This window comes from Olea europaea, chromosome 4 (assembly GCF_002742605.1).
Source record: "Olea europaea var. sylvestris chromosome 4, O_europaea_v1, whole genome shotgun sequence".
Lineage (NCBI taxonomy): Eukaryota > Viridiplantae > Streptophyta > Magnoliopsida > Lamiales > Oleaceae > Olea > Olea europaea.
Genome location: NC_036240.1, coordinates 20,461,615 through 20,478,689, shown reverse-complemented (window position 1 = coordinate 20,478,689; position 17,075 = coordinate 20,461,615). Strand labels below are relative to the sequence as shown.

Here is a 17,075-nt window from a genome sequence, read left to right as displayed (position 1 = left end):
AAATGAGAAACAAATGAGGGCTATATATGCACAATGAAGAAAAACTATAAATTCTCATTTTCTTCCTCAACATGTCTTGCCAAATTAAAAAGTAAATTAAACATGAAGTTAAATTAATTTTCACCATCACAGATTTACATCAAATGTGGACTTGACTCGTCCCACTCGCTCGTCTCTTGATCTTTTTTCTAGTGAAATTTACATTTCAATGACCTATTATGAGGTGAAGCTCGCGTGAAACTTTTTAATGTTAAAGTTTAAAGTTGTTTGTGGGGCGAATTGATCTAGCCAACTAGTTGCTCGTCCCGCTTAAAACTCTTTAACCGAGCCAATTATGCATTAAAAAAAAGGTCCAATGGCGGATAATTTTACCCGTCCGACTCGGTCAGACCCTCCGCGTTATAGTTTCAGAAAATTCAACAATTCGGCTTGAACGGTCAACCCGCAAGAAGCCGGATATACTTAAATAATTACATCACTTTTTTGAAAGATTTCTAATTCTCTCTGTCTCTCGCTAAAAAACAGAAATTCACGAATTTTGATCAACAAAAACTGGTCGAATTTATTGATCTATCAATTCGCACAAAGGGAAAAGGGAAAAGATATAGTAATAGCTCGAGGAATTTCACGGTTTTTGTATAATCATGTCGATGTCTGATTCGGACACGTCGTCTCAGGGTAGCGAGTTCAAGAACTTCCGCCAAATTACCCGTGACAGTAAGTCCAATTTCGCATTTCTTCTATGTTCTGCGTATGGACAGTCACTGGAAATTTTTTGGGATGCAGTTCAGCTATTTATACGTAATTGAATTGAGTGGTATTGTTTTAATGGTTCGTGTTATTGAATTAGTTATTTATAGTGATAAACCTGTGGTGTGATCGTGGCTTTTTTGTAACTGGGCTTATATTATTATTCCTTTGCTACTGATACATGAAACTTGTTTGTCTGAAGAATTCAAGTGTTATTATGTTCTAATTTTCGTAGAGAGAACTCACTCCTAGTATTATTGTTTCAAATTTATGATTCAAGAACATTATAGCATTATTCAGTGAGAGATTATGTTATGTCTTGTGTTGGAGAGTTTTTCCCAAACCGATGGACGACTTATATGTTTAAATTATAAATAGATAGAAATAAGTGATGGATAGGTGGATAGTACTTGTGGTCCATGAAATGTGTGGATAAAAGTGGTTTGACTCATTATAAATGCCATCTGATAGTGGATAGCTGGAGTTCCAATGTGGGAGTGTTTTTAATGAATCTCTGGATAAAGTAGTGTGAATGCTAGAGGGTTAGTTCTATGAGTAACATAATAACAGACAAGAAGAGAAATTCATTAATACTTGTTCATATACATCGCATTGAAATAATCTCATCAGTAGTAGGTATGCGTGCTCTACAGCTTGATAGCTATAATGAATCACAAATTTCTCATCCATAAGTGCTAAACTTGGCATATGTATTACATTTCCCTTTTTCTTTTCAAATCTCAAATCTCAAGTTTATTGTGAAAACGACTTATACTTAGTTTGTTGTAGTTGTTACTTTTTTGATAATTTGCATAATTTGTATTTCTCGACATTTTCAATTGGAAGAGACCAGCTCCTGTTTTATTGGAAACAACTGCAGGATAGTACACAAGTTCTTTGATTTAAAAATTCACCGAAGTTCCTCGACAAGTTATGAATAAAATAACATCATTAACCGGTGAGCAAGGATTATCATTATTGCACTACTCTGGTGCCTTGGCTGTGAACCACTAAAGAAATGCTAAAGAATACATCTTGTGATCGTACGATTGCCATAGCATACAGTGTTTACCAAATATATTGATAGCTTTATAGTAAAAGAACATTTTGCTAACCCTGACAACACTCGCGAAGGTTTCAATTTGGATGAATATCTTGGCTTGGTATTTCAAAAAGATTGCCAATTTATTTGATATTGTCTCCACCTTAAATTTAAGTGTAGCGGTCTGGAAGTACTCTCCATAGATATCGACCTGTGAATCATGTTATTTTGTTGTGGCTTTCATGTCCGTTTGGGTACTAATTCATTCTCAGATACTGAAATTATGTATTTTGTGGTCTTATTCTTTTATTATTTATATTAATTACTGTAAGTTGATGGGCGCTTGCAGATCTATTAACTGTTGCCAGTTTTGATAATTGAGAATCTATGAAATTTTTGTTTTATTTTGCCTACTGATCCATATGCATTTTGCAGGATTACTAAATGAAATGCTTCGATCGACCAAAACAGGGGATTCGAAGTCAAGTTGGAAGGTATAAGCTTCTTTAATGTAGATGTCTTTTAGTATTTGGAAAATGGGGTTTTAGCAGTGGGTTCAGTGGCTTAGAAGACTTCCAGGGCTTGTTACACCTACAGCAATGCTAAGTCAGGAGCAAGCCAACTATCCAATAAGAAACCGATCAAGCAACTAGTGCCTTATTTTTTCCTTTAATCTAAAAACTCCTGTTAGGCTTCTGCTATCCTCAGACACACATGTTGCCTGTAGATGCAAGTTCACTAGACTGATATAAGTCAAATCACCGTCCAGTTAAATGTTAACCACACATCAAACTTATTAACATGTTTTGTATCTTCGTATACGTACACAGTGTAAAGTGAGAGAGCATCTTTCATGTTTTTAGAAGAAAACGAGGTGCATTAGGAAGCCTAATGAAGTAAAATGATAGGATGTCATCACTACTGAAAGAGTTAGCCAGTGTACTATATTTTAACTAGAAAGCTATTGAGTTTCTTATTTGAGGTTTATTTGTTCCTCCTGGGGGCAGAGATCAACGGTTAACATTCACCAAATAAGAGATCATTCAGCTTGATTCAGAAGTTATCTTTGCAATTGATTTTTTTAATTGGGTTAGTTTTCCTGTTATTAAGATTAATTAGAGTCCTTTGATTTGCTAAAACCTGACTCTTTTCTTCTGATGTCAAGTTGTTTTTACAAACTCGTCGAATTCTAGTCCCCCCATTCAAGAATATTGCTTCTAGTCTTGAGTATATTTGCTGGACGCTAAATTTTTAGAGGAGCCCTCTATAATTAATTTTTTCTATTTTTATATACTTTTTCCCTCTTTCTAGTTGTTTTCCTTTTCTTGTAGACCAACTTTCAGTTTCGATGCTTTGACCTGTAGGTACTCATCATGGACAAGGTTACTCTTAAAATAATCTCTAATGCATGCAAGATGTCAGATATCACTGATGAAGGAGTTTCACGTAAGATGCAAAAACATTCTAAGAAAAATATATCCTGTACCCCCCCCCCCCCCCCCCCCCCCCCCCCCCGGGGGGACCTTTTTTTTTTTTTTGCATGGCATTGTGCTGACTCCCCTGCAACTGTGATACATTTTACCATGTTTCTTACGATTGTGTAGCTTGTAAATGATATTCAACAAATGGCTAACTATTCTGAGCATTACGTTACTTCATCTTGTTCCAAATTTTGGTGCTACCATAGAAGTGCTTCTGGTACCATAAGAAAAAAAATAAATGAGTTTTTCTTCTCTGTTCTTTTTTTTTTTTCATTTAAATTAAGAACTGCAATCATTTCTTTCTTGATGGATTTAATTATACCTTTCTATTGTGATGATTCATGGAATTATTAGGGTAATATTTTGAATATCTAAACTTTGGAAGAAGTGTTCATGTAGGTTTAAATGGCATGACCTAACACAGTTTCTATGAGTGAACAATTCAATGATTTCCTGGGGTGCACATGGTTTGCCCTATCTTCTAGTTTTCTTTAACAATATTGGCCATGACTTTCTTGGTGCCTTCTTCATCATTATCTCTTACATTTTACATTTTACATTTTTCCTGAGATATCTTGTAATCGACCCAAATTTTTACCTTTGGAATCATTATACATGTATCGTAAAATAATAATTTTATAAATAATGAAAATAACATAATATCTTTTGAATGTGAAAGGTTTAAAACAAATTTTAAAGAAAGTACAGTAAACGTCGTCAAAAATCTTTAACTACTTAAATCATTATTCATTTTCAACCACGCAAGCACAATCCACTTCCAATCGCCTTGAACCCGCTTCTTTTAATTACCTATAAAATATTTAACATATACATGTGAGACATAAATCTCAGTAAATGAGTAATAACGAATTTTCATCTCATATTTAATCATGAAAAATCATAACATACATATGGAGACATGAGAATGCCATGCGAACAGGTAGAAAATGGGCGGACTTGGTTAAACAATCGACAATTACCCAAAGAGCCTCGTGTCCTTTTACTGACTTTGGAAAGCCTACAACAAAGTCCATTGCCACATGCTCCCATTTCCATTTTGGAACTTCCAACGATTGCAACAATCCTGATGGTCGCTAATGTTCGGCTTTCACTTATACATATTTGTACTTCCTGTATGTACAGAATAAGGAGCAAAGTGGGCTTTGTCGAAGATTTCAGTTTTCAATTATTCAAAATCTAGTACACACAGGTGTCCTTGATTACAAAGTGCACTATCTTAAGCTATGGTGAAATCTTTCATCTTCTCTGTGTTAATCTCAGTTTTGATGAGCTCAAAGGATTGGTTAACCTTTTAATGACTCTTAATCTCGATCATGGAGAGTTGGTCAAGCTAAAAGTGCTGCAATTCAAGCAACAGAATCAGAGGAAGTAGCAACCACTTTGAGGCTTAATCTCTCAAATTCTCTCCATAAAGGCCTTTATGCTATTAACATTGCCACTTGTCTCATTATTTTTCTACTCAAGGCGTTAACTACTACATTTAATCTTTTACTAGTTTAAGTCATCTTCTCCGTCTCATGTTCAACTCCTTCTAAGTAAAGATGTACTTGAGGCTCTTATGATTTGTGTAGATGTTATACTTCCCTTCATATAAATAGTGCCTCCAAATCTTCAAGGTATGAACTACTGCAACCAGTTCTAGGTCATTTGTGAGATAGTTTTGCTCATAAGGCTTCAACTGTCTCGATGCATAAGAAACTACTTTGCCTTGTTGCATCAAAACACATCCAATACCCAGTTTGGATGCATCACTATATATTACAAAACCTTTCGATTCTCTAGGTATGGTTAAAACTGGAGGCATTGATTAACCTCTTCTTTAATTCCTCAAAACTGCATTCACATTTCTCTGTCCATTCAAACTTTACACCTTTACGAGTTAATTGCGTTAATGTCCTAATAATTTGGAGAATCCCTCAATAAACCTTCTGTAGTATCTTGCTAAACCCAAAAAGCTGCGAATTTCTCCCACATTGGTTGGTCTTGACCAATTCAATATTGCTTCTACTTTATTGGGATCCACCTCTATTCCCTGTGCTGTGACCACATGACCAAGAAAGACCACTCGTTCTAACCAAAATTCGCATTTCTTGAATTTTGCAAAAAAAATTTCCTTCCTGAGGATCTCTAGCACAATTTTCAAATGTTTTTCGTGCTCTTCTTCACTCTGAGAGTAGATCAAGATGTCATCAATAAATACAATGACAAATTGGTCAAAGTTTTCATGGAAAACGTGATACATCAAGTCCATGAAAACTCCAGGAGCATTTGTCAAGCCAAACGGCATAACTAAAAGCTCATAGTGACCATATCGAGTTCTAAAGGCAGTTTTTGAGACATCACTAGATTTGATCCTCAACTGGTGATATCTCGACCTTAAGTCAATCTTATGAAAATATTCTGGCCCCTCGTAGTTGATCAAACAAGTCTTCGATTCTGGGCAGGGGATACTTATTTTTAATGGTGATTCAATTCAATTCTCGATAGTCGTCACACATCCTCATTGTCCTATCCTTCTTTTTGACAAACATCACTGGTGCTCCCTATGGTGAAACGCTAGGTCGGATGAACCCTTTTCCCAACAATTCCTCTATTTGGGCCTTTAATTCCTATAACTCCTTTGGTGTCATTCTGTAAGGAGCCTTAGAAATGGGCGTGGAACCGAAAACTAGATCAATTGTGAACTCTACTTCCTGTTCCGACGGCATTTCATTCAAATGACCAGGAAATACCTCCGGGAACTCTCGTACCACCTTGACATCACTCACTTTCAGTTTTCATGTTCTTTAGCTACTATTGACATCAGAAATCCACTATTGCCTTCTGATTTCAAGAGTTTCTTAGCCTTCAATGCCGTAATGATACGAGGTAAGGTTTTTGTCTTAGTTACGGAAAGATGATGTTCCATTTCTCTAGATGGTTAAATACCACTTCTCGTTCAAAACATAGAATAGTTGCGTGATTCTTAGACAGCTAGTCCATTCCCAAAATTACGTGAACTCTTGCATGTTCAAGACATATAAGTTTGCTTATAAGAATTTATCATCAATCTCTACTTTAGCTGTTCTCACTATTGAGTTTGTACCTAACACTTCTCCTGAGGGCATAGCAACTTCTAAGGTAGTATTTATATGTTTACTAAGCATATTGAGTTTGTTCGCAAACTTTGGAAATATAAAAGAATGAGTGGAGCCAGAATCAATCAAAGAATAAGCAGGGGTTCGAGATATAAGGATGTTACTCGCTAAGACGTTGCGGTTCTTGTTCTATTCCTGTTTTGTTAGCGCATACACCCTAGCTTGGTTTTTAGGGGGATTCCTAGGCTTCTGTTGTTGCTTTTGTTTCTGTCCCTTGAGGCATGTTTTTGTCACATGGCCTGCTTCTCCACAATTAAAGCATACACCTGTCCCTATGAGGCACGCTGCAGCATGACGCTTTTGGCACTTCCCGCAAACTGGATACTGTTGATGACTGTTTGCACTTTAGCTTCCTTTATATTTCTTTACGAAGTTCTGCTTCCCTTTTCCCCTGTAATCCTCCCACTTGCGTTTTCTGGCTGTACATGCTGCTTGTTCTCCTTACTAGTGTGATGCTTGAAATCTTTCAAGTATGTCTTTGCTAACACTTCATGGTGGGTTCCTAGTTCAAGTACTACCACTGCTTGCCTTAGATCATCCCTTAAACCCTGTTCAAAACGTCTCGCCCTCTTCTGCTTCGTATCTACAAAGCTTGGGGCATAATGGGATAATTCTTCAAACTTTCGCTCGTATTCAATAATAGACATCAAGCCCTGAATCAATGTAATAAACTCAGCCTCCTTTTGATTTCGGATGCTTGTAGGATAGTATTTTTTCAAAAAGTTCTCCTTGAATTGGTTCCATGTCCACATATGTCCTCGAGCCCTTGACCTTGAGGTTGAGTCCTACTAGCGCATGGCAACCTTTTTCAGCATAAAGGTTGCGCATATAACTTTTCTGGAGTCTGGACAGTCAATGAGATCGAAGATCCTTTCTATACCTGCCAACCAATCTTCTGCTTCCAAAGGATCTAAACCACCTTCAAAAGTTGGAGGATGCTATTTCTTGAAAAGTTCTATGACGACCGAGACAGTATTCCTATTGTCCTCTGTCGTCACTGGTGCCTGCGACTGAAGTGGCAACGATTGTAATGGTGTCGATTTTTGTGGTGGTGTTTGCTAATGCATTGTAGTTTGGATGAACGTGCTCATCATAGCTAGAAATTGTTGAGCAAACAGTGGGTCAATCCCACTAGGTTGGGATTGTTGGGGTTGTTCGCTATTATTATTCGCTCTTCTACCTCGAGGTGCCATAGCCTTAATAAAATATTATAAGATAAACAAAAGGTTAAATGAATTTTATTATTATTATTATTATTATTATTATTATTATTATTATTTTGAAATAGAAGATTTCAAAGATGGTAGTTTCTCAAATTAGACACTTCATCAAAAAATTTCCTTTATTTAGGGTTTCTAAAAATGGAAGTTTCGTAAGATAGGGATTCTTAAAATAAAGGTTTCAAAATCGAAAATTTTTAAAAAGTTATTGAAGAATGAAGTTTGGAAATCTTCTTCAATTTAGAGTAAGTATGCAATATTGTTTTCACTTTATTGGCTTGAATAATGCTCGTCTGAGTGGCTTCCAGGAGAGAAGGGGGTCACAAGTGGACCACTTAAATCTCAAGTTCTCCTTAGACAGTTTAGATCTTTTTTGATAAAGCCATTCAGATTTGCGAATACGCAAACCAATAAAACTCAAACAATAAGCAATAATAATAATAATTTAAGATATTTTGAGGTATGATTTTTCTAATTAGACTATTATTCGTTCGAGAGACTTTCTAAGGTCAACTATTCTAATATATATTCCTTAACGTACTTAATAGTCTAAGATTACATAATAATATCATAAAATTGTCCATTTCATAACTAGAAGTTTAAACATTCATAAATCTATTGTATCTAAGAGTTTAGGAAGTTTCCATAATAAGTTACATATAAGAGAAATTTGTACGTAAATAAGCACATTTTCACAAACAAAATTTTAATTTGCTTAAATATAATTTTGTACATATTTATTCATATAATCGTGTATAAACATGTTTAATTTTTCATAATTTAGCACGTTCTAAACGTATGTAAGCATAATGAACATGAACATGAACATGAACATGATTATAATATAATCATTGTCATATGATCATAACATTAAATATTAATGCAGTTACGTGTTTTTCTACTTGATTCGATGACGTCGAAGCTTGAAAAGTGGCATTGCGTGGTGGTGATATAATAAACTTTAAATCTTTTTTTTTTTTTTTTTAATTTTTACATGAACACAGACCCGCTCTGATACTATGTTGTAACGACCCAAATTTTTACCTTTGGAATCATTGTACATTTACCGTAAAATAATACTTTCATAAATAACGAAAAAAACATAATATCTTTTGAATGTGAAAGGTTTAAAACAAATTATAAATAAAGTACAATTAACGTCGTTAAAAACCTTTAACTACTTAAATCATTATTCATTTTCAACCACGCAAGCTTGCCTTTGATCGCCTTGAACCCGCCCCTTTTAATTACCTATAAAATGTTTAACATATACATGTGAGACATAAATCTCAGTAAATGAATAATAACGAATTTACATCTCATATTTAATCACGGAAAATCATAACATACATATGGAGACACGAAAATTAAAATCTGAACTTCGTGGCTATAATTTTTGTGCGTAGCGCCACTAAACTCCGGTCCTTTGAACTTACACATATAGGACCCTTATCATAATCATAGCTAGAATTTTCTTATCATCATATTCATAACATAAATTTTTGTAATTTAAATAATGAAAGAACAATTCGTACTACTACACTTACCTTTCACTTGATAATTCAAAAATGATAGAAGAAGTGATTATTGGAGGGAGATCCTTGAGCCGCATGCGAGGTTGTGTGATTGTGTAAGTGTATGACTAAATTTAATATGAAAAAGACAAGAGAAAAAGTAAAGGTGTAGAGACAAAGTAATAGAGATAGAGAGGAAGAATGTAAATAATTGGTGAGGGATAGTTCAATGTTGAGTTTAACTCCTATTTATAGTGCAAGTTCTTGGACCATGTATGAAAAATTGAAAGAAAATGGCTGGATGTTAGGTATGGTCAAAACATAATTGGTGCATGTCTGGAAAGTTGTCAAATCAATTCCTTTAATCATGTGATCAAATCAATTGACTCGTCTTGAATCTTGGTGTAAATAATGCATGTGGTCTAATCAATTACCTTAGTAACGAAAATTAAAATCTGAACTTCGTGGCTATAATTTTTGTGCGTAGCGCCACTAAACTCCGGTCCTTTGAACTTACACATATAGCACCCTTATCATAATCATAGCTAGAATTTTCGTATCATCATATTCATAACATAAATTTTTGTAATTTAAATAATGAAAGAACAATTCGTACTACTACACTTACCTTTCACTTGATAATTCAAAAATGATAGAAGAAGTGATTATTGGAGGGAGATCCTTGAGCCGCATGCGAGGTTGTGTGATTGTGTAAGTGTATGACTAAATTTAATATGAAAAAGACAAGAGAAAAAGTAAAGGTGTAGAGACAAAGTAATAGAGATAGAGAGGAAGAATGTAAATAATTGGTGAGGGATAGTTCAATGTTGAGTTTAACTCCTATTTATAGTGCAAGTTCTTGGACCATGTATGAAAAATTGAAAGAAAATGGCTGGATGTTAGGTATGGTCAAAACATAATTGGTGCATGTCTGGAAAAGTTGTCAAATCAATTCCTTTAATCATGTGATCAAATCAATTGACTCGTCTTGAATCTTGGTGTAAATAATGCATGTGGTCTAATCAATTACCTTAGTTTATGTGGTCAAAGCAATTACTTTGCTTAAAATGTGGTGAATAATGCATGTGGTCAAATAATAATCTTTAATCATAGATAATTGACATATTTACATATATTTTACATATAATTTTATTTAACAAATTAACTCATCATTTAGGCCATCAAACTATTGGTTAGTAATTAAGGTCATTAGACTTTAATAATAGCGCACTTAAGTTCTAATTTTTATCTAACGACTAGTAATAAAAATTCGGGATATTACATATCTATCCTTCATATTTTTCCCAAACTTTTACAGAAAACTTGTCCTAGCATTAAGAACAAAGCTTTGCAGGTAGCCTTTCTATGTATCTAAACTATATACCATTTCTGAATGTGTTGTGTAGTTTTCAGTACTGCAAACTGCTTCCATTGTATGCTCAGTGAAAGCTTTCTGTCTCAGTTTGCCCACAAAGGTCGTCCTTTTAAGGAAATTCCTTTAATAATTGGAAGGCCTGCACTGGGATTGATTGACCCATTCAAATTATATGCAAATGAGGACTGCAGCTACACCTGATCATAATAGCTTGTGTTGTGAACCAGCTTAATGTGCCCTTTTTCAATGTTAATATTGAGACCGAGAAGCTATCATTTTATTTGTTGCCTGCAGTGGTGGAAGACATATACAAGCGAAGGCAGCCACTGCCAACCATGGATGCTGTATACTTCATCCAGCCAACTAAAGAGAAGTAATTCTTTTCTAACTTCTAGTTCAACATCCTTATGCTGGTAATAACTTTGGATTTGGTTTGAAAAGATCGAGATGAATAACTACCGCAAATTTGGAGCAGCCATATCATGTTATTAGCATTGAAATCTCCCTGTGGCTACTTATATAGAAAGCAAGTCCTATTGGATGCAAGCGGAGTTTTTGGGAAAGTTGTGTCATGTTTGAATTTAATTTACATCTTGTCTTTCCTCCCCTGCATTGTTTACTTCTAGGTGGTTCTCGATCATCACGATATTCTATTATGTGTTTCTTCACGTTCATTACTCCTGTCAGAAATCGCACTCTGCCTACATGTCAAAAATTTACCTCATTTCAGACAGTTAAACTATTTTAATCTTACTTTTCCATTATCCCCTCACATAAGTTTAAGACAACTGGATTGAAGCAATCAGTATTTTTATCACATTTTAAAATTTGAATTCAGGATAAGGACAAATAGATAAGTATAATTCAAATATCAATATTATAAGACAGTACATAATGCGCTGTTTCTTTTAAATCAAGCTAAAAATTATGAGTTGGAGTCTAATTCTTAATTTCTTACTGCCATGTCCTGCTAGTAGATATTCTAATAGCTATGTGTTGATTGTGAGACACAATGACATAATTCTACATGTTATTGCCAAGGAATTTTGCCATAGGAATAGTGAACAGCATTCTCATTTTGTACATTGTTGATCCTTCCATAGTAAATTAGTAATTTTTTGTTTTTCTTTATGAAAAGGGAGAAAATAATTTTCAGTTGGGAGGGAGAAGATTTGTAATTATTTTCCCAATGGATGAAATATATGAGGCTAGGATATTTTGAATGACGGAGTTATATAGTTCTTCAACAACATGCTTTTAGGATATTGCTCTTTGTATTTGGATGTATTAGAAATATTAGCCTGAGAGATCTTTCCATGGAGCCGCTTAGTTTTTTCTGCACAAGATGGGATGGGATTTTCTCTGTTTCTTTGATCAATTCTCCATACAAAGATATGCACACGTGTTTGAGAACACTTCAATTTTGAAAGATTACTAAGTTACTTTATTTTGCTAGATGTATCCTGTTAAATTTAATTTAGGCACAACAATTTTTTCCTAAGTTACTTTATTTTGGTAGATGTATCCCGTTAAATTTCATTTAAGCACAATAAATTTTCTCATTTTTTCTACTCTCTCTCTCTCTCACCCCCTCCTCATCCATCCATTTTTTATTTTGTATGCAGCGTTGTCATGTTCCTCTCCGATATGTCTGGAAAATCGCCATTGTACAAAAAGTACGCTAAATATTTTTTTATCTTTCCTATTTGTCTTGTTGTTTTGCAAATTTTTGAAATCAACAGGGAAATAATTTTGGGTCTGATTTGATTACTTCTACTCTCTTGCTCTCTCTCTCTCTTTCCCCTTATTTGTTCTGTTATTAGGGCATTTGTCTTCTTTAGTTCACCTGTTACCCGAGAATTGGTTAATCACATAAAGAGGGACAGAGGTGTTATGTCTCGCATAGGTGCCTTAAGAGAGGTTATATTTACATCCAAAATCTACTCTGATATTCTAGCTTTATTTAGTACTAGTAGTGCTATATTTGGTTTTGTTCTCATTTTCGTTCTTAAATATGCAGATGAACTTGGAGTATTTTCCCATAGATAGTCAGGTACATTATCCTGCAGAGTCTTGTCTTCATTTGGATTTCTGCTATTGTTTAGATATTCCTTCATCATGATAAAAGGAGAGAAAAAGCAACTTGGAGTTCTTAACCTTTTATTTTATTTTATATTTTTAGCCAGTGATAAGAAATACGTATTTGATATTAGTAAAATGATGCAACACCTAATCACCGACCATAAGGAGGTTTTCTCCGCTACTCATAAAAAAAGACTACCTATGAATTGCTACCACACTGAGTAATTTCTTTATCAGAATATTTTTGCTTCTCTGGAGCTGGGAAAGGGAGAGGGGAAATGTGTTGCTGAACAAGGTGGTTAAAATTACTATCTGGATTGCACCATCTCAATAACTGGGTTCTACAGCCCCAAATGCTAAAACGATGTGGACCACTTGGAAATCACAAACTTGTAGGATCAATCATAAAAAACTGCAAATTTTATGAAGTGTAATATTAAATTGTTTTGCATACATACCAATTCAGGTGATGGGATTTTTTAAATTTATGAAAACGGCTCATAATGAAAATTTTGAGAAAGACTGATCGTTTTTCGATAGACGATTAAGAAAACAATGTTATAAACTTTATTTTTGATGATTGACATGTTTGAAAATTTATTGGTTTAATTTTGGCATCTTGTTTGAGTTTTAACATATTATGTGCCTTTATAAAGTAGTTGCAACCTTGGTTTATTGATTTATTTTAGTTAGTTATGGTTGTTAGTTTGTTGTTAAGAATATTCAATGCTTTTCCATTTTAATATTTTAATTATTAATATCTAGTAGACCTTACAGTCCTCAATCCGATTAAACGATGCAATCTGCAAGACCCCTTTCACCAGTCCAAGTCAAAATAACGATCTTGATTCGACAACCTTGTTGCTAAACTTTACCAATCCTTATTTCATATGTCACTACAATTACCTTTCCCCTTCCACAGTCTCTCATCACTTGTGACATTTTTTGCTTCTCTATTCTTTCTACTCATTTAAATCTCATTCTCTTGCATGGTTCCAAATTAGCAGAAATTTTCAACAAGATTGTTCGTTACATGTAATGGCAAAATAAATATAACTGTAGGGTTTCGTCACTGATAATGAGAAAGCTCTTGAGGAACTCTTCGGGGAGGAAGAAAGTTCTCGCAAAGGCGATGCATGTTTGAATTTGATGGCCACTCGTATAGCTACAGTCTTTGCATCATTGCGGGTATGGAGTTAAGTGCTTATCCAGTACATACATATTCACGATTGTCTCCAAGGCTTACATAATGTTGTCCTCTAACAGGAGTTTCCATTAGTACGCTACCGTGCTGCCAAATCCCTTGATCCTAACACAATGACAACATTTCAAGATCTAATTCCTACAAAACTTGCTGCTGGCGTTTGGAATTGTCTCATGAAATACAAAAACCTCCCAAACTTCCCCCAGTCAGAGACATGCGAGTTGCTCATCCTGGATAGATCAATAGACCAGGTTCTTATTGTCATATTTTTTTTTTATTAACAGAGTCATGAAATCCAATTTTGTAGTCATCATGCTTAACGTATCTATTTTCATATGCAGATTGCTCCAATCATACATGAATGGACATATGACGCCATGTGCCATGATTTACTTAATATGGAAGGAAATAAATATGTGCATGAGGTCAGACCTCATGTTTTTATGTTCCATAGTTGCATGATTGTCCATATATTTCTCAGCCTATTTATGTCGGGTAATGAAACTGCACAGGTTCCAAATAGAACAGGTGGTCTTCCTGAGAAGAAAGAGGTCCTTTTGGAGGATCATGACCCAATTTGGCTAGAGCTTCGCCATTCGCATATAGCTGATGTATGTAACAAAATTCTTTGTTATCCACCTTTTAGGTCTTCAAGAATTATGAAGTTTCTTTGGTCAATGGTTGCTTTGTCAGGCTAGTGAACGTTTGCATGAGAAGATGACTAACTTCGTATCAAAAAACAAAGCTGCACAAATCCATGGTTCAAGGTTGGCTCGAGTTATGCATCGTGAACGATCTTTGCTTATAACTGTCTGCTGAAATTCAGTTCTTGGAATCTGTTGTGGACCCCTAATTTGGACGTGAGATTTATGCATCTCTTCATGTTATGAGAAGTGCATGTTATGATTTCTTTTTATAATGTGAAAGAAATTTAGGCATCATATTTGATGGGAGATGTCCATCATGCATCCCAGAGCTTCCAAAGAGAGAATATTTTGTCGTTGACCAATGTAAAGGATTTGTTTGCTAAATTATCTAGTTTTGCATTTAATGACTCTTACATTAATTGAATTTCCAAATATCATAGGTTGCATGTAAATTGATTATATATATATATACATACATACATATATATACATATATAGATATATATATATATCTATATATGTATATATATGTATGTATGTATGTATATATATATGTATGTATGTGTATACATACATGTTGAGTTACAGATTTTCTTTTATTAATTGCCTATTGAGTTACAGATTCTGGTTATTAGCTTCAGGATTTTATGCAGTTTATTGGCTTGGTTTTTTGCTTCTGTTTCTTAGTAGTGCTTGTTGGCTACGGTCGGTCTTTCTCACCGGGCATTCATTTTTTTGCAGAGATGCTGGTAATTTGTCTACTCGTGACTTACAAAAGATGGTTCAAGCTTTGCCTCAATATAGTGAACAAATTGAAAAACTCTCCCTCCATGTTGATGTTAGTATCTTTTATTTCTAACTGCAACTGCAATAGTTGTTTATGATGGCAATAACTAGAGCATCTTATTTTCAAGCCTTGCTGATCCAATGTTGGAAAAACATACCTACTGGTAGATGTTGAGTATCTCAAGAACTTAATAGGCAAGGTTTCATTTGGTTGCTATGATATGCAATTTAATGCTAAAAAATTAACAAAAAATCACACAGTAGTTTTTTATTTGAAAAGGGGTCTGAATTTTGTATCCTATTATCGTCTTGCTTTTTAAGTCCTTGCTAAGCAAAACTGATCACTAAAAAGTTTGAGTTTTAATGAGTGAAGTTCGATTCAGATAATAATATGCATTGAAATGTCATCTTTAGTCTTTTTTATGATACAATTATAATAGCAGCTGCAAAAGAAAATATGAATTGAATGTGCAGTTTGTATAATTTTAAGGATCCTGCTGATTACTTGTAAAACTGGCTTTAGTCTGTTTTACTAAAAAAAGGATGTTCTTATTACATTAAGCAATTTTGGAACAAACAGTATATTTTCAGTGATAGAATCCTTGATGAAATTTGGCCTTTTGCTAATTATACTTCACTGGTTCAGATTGCTGGAAAAATTAACAAAATTATCCGGGAAATGGGGCTTAAAGAACTCGGGCAAATAGAGCAGGATCTTGTTTTTGGAGATGCAGGAACCAAAGATCTTATCAATTTTCTGAGAATGAAAGAGGTGAAAATGGTATTATTTGCGTAAAAGTATCCTCAGCATATTGATTACAGCATTTAACTAGTAATGCAATTGTCTATTCTGGCAGGATGTAACACCGGAAAATAAACTACGGTTATTGATGATCTATGCAGCTGTTTATCCTGAGAAGTTTGAAGATGGAAAAATTGCAAAACTCATGGAGGTTAGTGCTATTATTGACGTCCCCAGGGCCAAAACTGCTACCAGTAATTGACATGCTGAATTGGCATTTGCTATCATTTATTTTGAATCCCTTCAGGGGTAGATTTTTATTTTTAAGTCTCTGTTTGATGTAGAACTGCCCTCTTTTACAACAAGGACAAACCACGTAAATTTTGGCATACCTATGTAAATTTTAGTATACATCACTCATCTATCATGTTTTACAAGGATGGCATGACTTGTGAATGAAAGCTTCTTCAGCTTTATTTATCTGAGTGATCATTCTCAAAATTTATCTTCAATTTTTATGACAACATAACTAACATCTTGATACACATCTTGCATTTCCTTGAAGTTGGCAAGATTACCACAAGAGGATACAAATGCTGTGTATAATATGAGGTTGCTGGAGGCATCATCCGAGACCAAAAAAAGCTCAATTATACCATTTTCTCTTAAATTTGATGTTCGCAAGGTATTGATTGGTTGCTTAAACTGATTTTTATGTTTGATTAACCCTGCCAAATAGATATATGAGGTTATTGCCTTTGAAATTGCAGAAGAAGCATGCTGCTAGAAAAGACCGCCTTGGTGTAGAAGTGGCTTGGCAACTATCTCGCTTTTACCCTATTATAGAGGTACCCCTCACATTAAGCTGTAAATTGGACTTGCCATGTCTGCATCATGAAACATAGGTTGTTGATTCGAATCCATCCTCAATTCCGGAACTTTTCTTGACTTAATTTGATATCTGAATACTATCAAATGTTCATAGTCATGTTTAGCAAGCCCATAGTAGAGGCAGTAGAAACTGGGAAATGACTACTTATTTGAAGGAATTGAAATTTGACATGGATGTCCCAT

At 34.5% G+C, this 17,075-nt stretch overlaps 1 protein-coding gene across 1 annotated transcript in view; it reads left to right on the top strand.

The window, feature by feature from the left end:
- The first annotated feature begins 429 nt into the window (after nt 1-429).
- LOC111393151 (SNARE-interacting protein KEULE-like) overlaps nt 430-17,075 on the top strand; it is a 19,055-nt gene continuing 2,409 nt past the window's right edge. The window contains exons 1-17 of the mRNA XM_023018540.1: nt 430-717; nt 2,228-2,286; nt 3,157-3,238; nt 10,835-10,913; nt 12,166-12,216; nt 12,364-12,460; nt 12,561-12,593; nt 13,685-13,810; nt 13,889-14,077; nt 14,168-14,251; nt 14,339-14,437; nt 14,520-14,593; nt 15,215-15,311; nt 15,906-16,031; nt 16,117-16,212; nt 16,567-16,686; nt 16,772-16,849. Of these exons, the coding sequence (XP_022874308.1) occupies nt 645-717; nt 2,228-2,286; nt 3,157-3,238; nt 10,835-10,913; nt 12,166-12,216; nt 12,364-12,460; nt 12,561-12,593; nt 13,685-13,810; nt 13,889-14,077; nt 14,168-14,251; nt 14,339-14,437; nt 14,520-14,593; nt 15,215-15,311; nt 15,906-16,031; nt 16,117-16,212; nt 16,567-16,686; nt 16,772-16,849 (1,563 nt within the window). The 5' untranslated portion in view covers nt 430-644. The remainder of the gene's footprint in view (nt 718-2,227; nt 2,287-3,156; nt 3,239-10,834; nt 10,914-12,165; nt 12,217-12,363; nt 12,461-12,560; nt 12,594-13,684; nt 13,811-13,888; nt 14,078-14,167; nt 14,252-14,338; nt 14,438-14,519; nt 14,594-15,214; nt 15,312-15,905; nt 16,032-16,116; nt 16,213-16,566; nt 16,687-16,771; nt 16,850-17,075) is intronic.